This window comes from Uloborus diversus, chromosome 1, assembly GCF_026930045.1.
Source record: "Uloborus diversus isolate 005 chromosome 1, Udiv.v.3.1, whole genome shotgun sequence".
NCBI classification, from domain to species: Eukaryota; Metazoa; Arthropoda; class Arachnida; order Araneae; family Uloboridae; genus Uloborus; species Uloborus diversus.
Window position 1 is genome coordinate 72,763,018 of NC_072731.1, and position 6,986 is coordinate 72,770,003.

The 6,986-nt window shown below is 33.7% G+C and overlaps 1 protein-coding gene across 1 annotated transcript in view; it reads right to left on the reverse strand.

Annotated features, from left to right (window-relative positions):
* Positions 1 to 1,041: 1,041 nt before the first annotated feature.
* Positions 1,042 to 6,986, reverse strand: part of LOC129234644 (sorting nexin-13-like) — a 96,986-nt gene continuing 91,041 nt past the window's right edge. Inside the window, exon 24 of the mRNA XM_054868679.1 lies at positions 1,042 to 2,575. Coding sequence (XP_054724654.1) covers positions 2,316 to 2,575 — 260 coding nt within the window. The 3' untranslated portion in view covers positions 1,042 to 2,315. The remainder of the gene's footprint in view (positions 2,576 to 6,986) is intronic.

The following is a 6,986-nucleotide window of genomic DNA, read 5'->3' on the forward strand; positions in this document are numbered from 1 at the left end:
ATTTAATATACCGAGTGCTCACAAGGATATATGCAATATTTAGTAGCAAAAATGCAGAAGGTATACATTTCTGTAGGAATTAAAATGTGACTTCTAGTAGTTCTTTGCAAGCTAGTGTTAGTAGTATCAATTCTTTTTACGGTTCTTTTGATTCTGTTACAATGTCCACTACCGTGTGATATTGCATAGAAATGCCGTTCAGCTCTCAAGTTGACATCCGTTTCGTGATTACATAAATTAAGAAAGTTCTTTCTATTTTTGTTGTGTGTTTGAGTAAATTATTTCAGTACGCCACATACTGTGTCACCCAGGGGCGGATCCAGAAGTTTTTGTAATGGAGGTCAAGTTTAAATGAATATCGTTATTATTCCTACGTAAAAAAGTAGCAGTTAAGCAGGGTTGCCCATCATTCCATGCAGGAGAATGTACCGCCTCATATGCTACGGAGTACTCCTCCCTCCCCAAGTCAAAATACATTCAAATTACCTTCCCTCCCCTCCTCCTAAATTTTTAATGCGGCAACCTGAGCCATGGATCATATTCCCTCAAATTTTCATCAAAAGTCACAGTTCTTTCGGCAGATATGCTGGTCATGTTACCGTAAGCTTTGGTTATATGAGATTACATCTATAAATAGTAGGAAAAAGCACACAAGACACGCACAACATGTGGTTTGAGGGGGAGGAGAACTGGGAAAAAGTTAAGCTCATTAGAGAAATTTGTGCTTTTGAAAATGAACAAAGAAATCAAAATAGTAATACCTCAGTAAACAAATCCAGTCAATTCTTTGAATTATGATGTGCTAAAAAGAACTATCTTACAGAACCAAGCAAAAAAAAAAAAAAATGTTGACATTGATTCCATGTATGATTTTTTTGGATTTAAAGAATTGAAGTTTAATAATAATCATAATGAAATTCTTCTCACATGGGGGTCAGCTGACCCTTTGACCCTCCCCTGAATCCGCCCTTGGTGTCACCACCAGAACTATAGTACTACTGTGTGAGTTCATTTTCTTAAAACTACACTGAAGCAAGAAGCTTTTTTTTTTCCTTTCAACTATGTAGATAATGTTTTTGCATGTGTTTAGCCAAGTTACATAAGTTAATGTGCAGAGAGTATGTTTGTATGTATTGAAAATTTGTGTGTGTAGATTATCAGTACAGTCTATAAATTAACTACTTATAGGGCTCGACTGATGTCATTTTTTGGCCGATGGGGTCGATGCCGATTGTTTGAATCTTCAGAACTGGCACAAAATTTAGAATCAACATGATAAGACATTAAACATGCACAAAAAATTGTAGGAATACTTAATAAAATAGACAGTTTGAGAAAGACATCAAAACTAGTTCAATAAAAAGCAAATGACACTAATATTTTAATTGGAAAACAATTTTTTGATGGAAATTTACTTTTCAATCATTTTATTATCTGTTGGTCATGATGTGAGAAAAAAAAATGAAAAAGCATTTTTGACACAATGTCCTCAATGAATGTAAGACTGAAGTTTTTTATTTCATCAAAGCCAAAATAATATCCCATTATGTTTAACTTGAAAATGTGGAAAAATTAGAATTTGACTGAGGTTTGGAAACAAAGGAAAAGAAAATGCTGGCTATTATTAAAGTATAAAACTTTTTTTAAAAAATGGAATTCATTCTTCCGGAAATATTGCAAAAAAAAAAAAAAAAAAAACCCTCGAAATATCTGCCTAAATAATGTTTTCAATTTTCTTTTTTAAACTTATAACATCATTAATTATTTTTTTATGAATAGAAAGTGATTTAATCCTTTAACATTATTCTGTATTAATATCTAAAATTATATATTTTTAATTTGCTTGACAAATTATTAGAAGGATCTAGAAATCCTTACTTTACATATTTTCAACATGATGGGCGAAATACACTAGAGTTAATACACAATTATTCAAATATTTAAAACAAATAACTACTTATATAGATAATAGTGATGATAATAACAATAATAAAAATATCTATGATTATATGCTGCTTGAGACATATATAACAAAAACATTTTAAAACATTGTTATGTAGCTGAACAAACAAATAATCATTTTAAACATTAAAAGATAAGACTTCTTGTATAAGAATATTATTTTCTTAATAAATAAAAACTTGTCACTGAATCAGACAAGTAATATCACAGGAAAGGGAAGTGGAGGAAAATCAGAATCACTGCATTATATACATGCAACTACAAAGTTATGAAAGACATGTAAATGTTTCACATTACAGCCACAGTATTCACACAAAAGAGACATGTCACAATTAATACTGTTTTGGATTTTGTCACCTGTTCAAAGGATTTTTTCTTTCTATGACAGGACTAACTTGCAATTGTTCCTTTTGATCAAAGAATGAATATGATGACCTGCTGTGTAACCTTCGTATAATAACAGACAAATTGTTCCCTGGGAACAAGATTTCAAGAATGCCTTCAAGAAGAACATAAAAGAACCTTCTGTTTAACTCAGATTTTTGGAACAATTCAAAAACACATAAGATTCCTTTACGTGTAGTTTCACTGCCAATTACATGTTTTAACTCATCTGAAAAAAAAAAAGATATGTGAAAATTACAATCAATTTCTATATGTACACACACAGTTGGGTCTCACTAGTCTGCGAGCCTAAACACCACAAACCTGTATTATCTGAGATGGTAGCATAAGGTACACAACATCCAATGAAACACTCTTAATTGTGGCTGGGATTAATTTTTTTAAGAATACTTAAGATATTAAAAGTGAAACATTATTTTCCTTCAGTAATTAGTGTTATTCAAGTGATATTAAAGCATTTTTTGAGCATATTAAATTCTTAGTTCAATAACTGTATTTTAAAAATACATAACAACCCAAATTCAAAATAACAGAATATCAAAACTGTTTGAACAAAACTTGTCCGAGTCGGAAAAAATGAACGCATGCAAACTAAAAAGACTAAAACTCGTTATTCATGAATGGATAAATTAATTTAAACAACTTTTCATGCATTATTTTAACAATTTATGGATCATAAACACATTGGAATAATAATAGATTTTTTATATGGGTCAAAACATTAGAGTCATCTATTCATTCAATGTAAGTTTTAAAAAGTAGCGAAAATATTTGCATACCTGTTATCCTATAGTTTGTCACAAATATAGCACTTGGCGCCCGGATAATTTTATGCTCTTTTAAAAGCTTTTTATTGCTCAAAATGGGTCATCAAGGTGATTAATAGGAGAAAAACGTAGACATTGTATCATTTCTTAAAGTTAGAAAAAAAAATATCCAACTAAATTCAACTGAACATTTTACAATCTATGGTATGTAGGATATTAAAGGAATATAGAAGGACTAACCAACTAAAAAGTAACTGAAGTAAACGAAGCAGAAAAATTGTAACACCTGGCAGAGATGAATCCAAATTAAAGTAAATTGTACGAAATAATCGTTGAAAAATGCTTCTTATGTCCATAAGTGTTGGACATAATGTATAGTTATCTTATCCACGCCAACTACACTTGGACGGTTGCATAAACTGCAGTTTTGATTGCGGATCTACGAAGTAAGGCAGGGCGCACACCTAGAGGATATTTGTCTGAAACACGCCCGCGACGTTTGTCTTGCCTGCTTCACGTCGGCGACAAAACATTTTTCAGCGCACATTTGACAGACAACCAGCAGGTAAGACAGTATCGAGCGCGCATGCGCAGTGCTACATTTATCAGTTGTCAACAAACATGGCGACGTTTCGCGGGTGAGATAACGATTCATCCGATGATGAAGCTTTGTTTTTATTGTTACTTGCAGCTGAAGAAGAAATTAATATAAATTTCAGACTGAGCTTTTGTTTGTTGATGTCTTCATTTTAATTTTTTTAGTGTTAAGTGCCTGAATTAAACTTAATCAAAACCTCTTGTAATCAGAGGCGGATTGGTTGAAAAAATCGGCCCTGGCATTAGGAGGTGTAGCGGCCCCATAGCACTTATAGATATATTAAATTTTACTTAACGATTGGGATATCACTTAAATATGAGGAAATTTTTCTTAACAACTAAATATGATTTATTTAAACGAAATTTAACAAATAAGAACACTTCTGCACTTTAATGGTGAACAAATTGATACAGTATTAGCTAAACTGGGGGAAAATTGTGATTGTAATTGTCCATTTTTTAAGTATTTTTATAATGCCCGGAACTTGATTGAATATTTCCATAATGATAACACTGCTTGTTTAGCATATCCTTTTCTGCAGTCATAACAAGTAACTTAATTGCCCTGTTTTATGAAACTGATCTAGCGTTTGTTCATGGGTGAAAGACTAGGGCCGTCTTAGAACGTGATGGGTCCCTCGAAGCAAACACACATTACTGGGCCCTGTCATAAACATTCCCTTTTTTATACTGCCAGACCCTGACGACCCCCAGACTGGATACGAGGTCAAAAACCTAGTGGGAGGGGTCGGGTTTGAGTTTGGCAGCCCCTTAATTTTTTTTTTCAAACGCATGTATCAATACAAAGAGAGAAAGTGGACTTAGCTTTCGGGCTTCTGGGAGTCATTAAAGTATTAGCAATATAAACTTAATGGAAAGATTAACATTGAGTGAAATAGGGGGGTGCAGGGGACCTTTCCCCCGGAAAATTTTCGAAATTGTAGTTTTAAAAACTCAATTTTAGTCAGTATTTGGTGATGTTAGGGGAGCGTAGGTTCTGGGTTTCTCCTGCTGCAAATTTTCGGAAGTGGAAATCCAAAAACAGAATTTTAAATTATGTTCGAGTATATGCTATGAAGAGCGGTTCCGAGGGCTCTCCTCTGAAATTTTTAAAAATATATTAGCTCTGAAACCGCAGTTTTAGAAGATCTTTGGTGATTTTAAGTCGAGACAGATTCTGAGGCCATCCACCAGAAAATTTTCATATTGAAGTCTTAAAAGCCTTTTTTGGTAAAGACTAGGGCACCGGCAGTTACTCGAAGTTAAGTTCCAAAAACGAAATTTTTGCTGACGTTCAGTGATGTTAGGAAAAGGAGTTTTCAGGAGGCTCACCCCGGAAAACTTTCGAAATTGAAGCACTAAAAACGAGATTTAAAACATTCTTCGTTATGATGATGCCGAGAGAGAGGAGGGGATGGGGCATTTTCCCAGAAAATGTTTGATACCGTTAATTTTAAAACACAGTTTTAGACCATCTTTGGGAGTGTTAAAAAAATGGGAGATGTTTGAGTGCTTTCCTCCAGCAAATTTTCGAAATTGGAATTCCATGTTATGGCGGGAGTGGATTCGGCTGTTCTCTTATGAAGTTATTCAAAATTGAAGCCCAAAAATTTAAACTTACGCGATATTCGATGATATTAAGAGGGGGGGGGGGGGGTTCTGGGGACCACCGGAATTCTTTCAACATTGGTTTTTTATCAACTTATTTTCCTTTTAAACTGAGGGGCCCAAAACCGTGAGTTTATACAGCGTACAGAATACTTAATGTTTCGTCAAAAAATGTTTGAAACTCACATTTCGGCGGCCTTTGATTTGATAACCTTAATAATGTAGAGTCTTTCATGGTCCTCAATGGTATTTTAAAACTGCATTTTTTTAAATAACTTTACGGAAAAAAATATTTTGTCACTTTTATACCAATTGTTATAAACAGGGTCGCCGAGAGCAAAAAGGGAAAAAAATGACATAGGTCAATTTTTTTCACAGGCCCCCTTCTACACCTTTCGCCATTAGGATATTTTACCCTCTTCACGAGTTCAATTCCGAGCCGGGCCCCTGTTCTAAAATTAAGCTGACATAACCTCACGTCGGCCCTTGTTGTAAGTTGCATTTTAGATCAATTGTGAATTGTCATTTATAAATAAAAGCGTCAAAGAAACCAAAAGTATTTTAACTTTTTACGGCCGTTAAGGTTTCCCCGTTTTTTTTTTTTAATTTATTCATTTATTTTTTACTATTCCACTAAAAATATACTGGCAGCCCCAGTGCCCGACTAACTAAAAGTAAGGCTCCAGGTCCATATTAATTTGGAGGTCCCCTGAAGACTATGCAGTGTTTGATTAAAATTTTTAAAGCATGAATGCACTTTTGGAGGCATCTTTGTCTAATCACACAACTATGTATAAATCACTTATGTGCATTTATGAATCCCCTTTGGGCCCCCTCATAATCGTGACCAAGGAAATTCGTTACTGGCAAAATGATTAAAAATTCCCCTTTAAAGAAGTTTTTTTTCCAATTACTAGATCATAATTTTTTTTTTTTAATACATGTATTTTTCATATTGTTGCAATGCTATGCATAATTCTTTGAAAAATTGGCCCCAGAATTAGGCAGTCTGTGTGGTAATCAGACCCTGGACAGCCCCATTTCAGAAATTCTCCCTCCCCCCTCTTGGTGACGGCCCTGTCTCCCTCCACCCGCAAGTCGTAGCCCATGTATAAAGAGGAGCTGAGGCTGTGTTTTGCGAATTTGCGTTATTCTAAATACATGCGCGCAAAACTTAAATTTTGCTGTTAGTAGGCAGGCCCGAAATACTTTGCTGTTAGTTGCTCGGCCCAAAGCATGACCGGCCCACCGGGCAAATGCCTGGTTGCCCACTGGCTGTATCCGCCACTGCTTGTAATATCCTATGAATTTACATAAAGAACAAAAAATAAATTTTACAATAAAACTTGCACTGAAACATATATTTTTTTTTGGCGGTAAATTTGTACCTCCAAAAAAAAAGGTAAATGTAATATTTTTTTCCTGATGGGTAAAGAGAAAAATTTAATATTTTTCTCAGGAAGCGTTTTTTATTTGATTATTAAAGTTATTAAAGATATCCTTTATAAAACAAATATGGACATAAAAAATGCATCAATAAATGAAAAGAAAATGAAACAGATGAATAAATAAATGAGTGAATAAAATAGTGAATGAATGAATAAATAAATAAGGGAATTATTAAATAAAGGAATGTAAATGAAATAA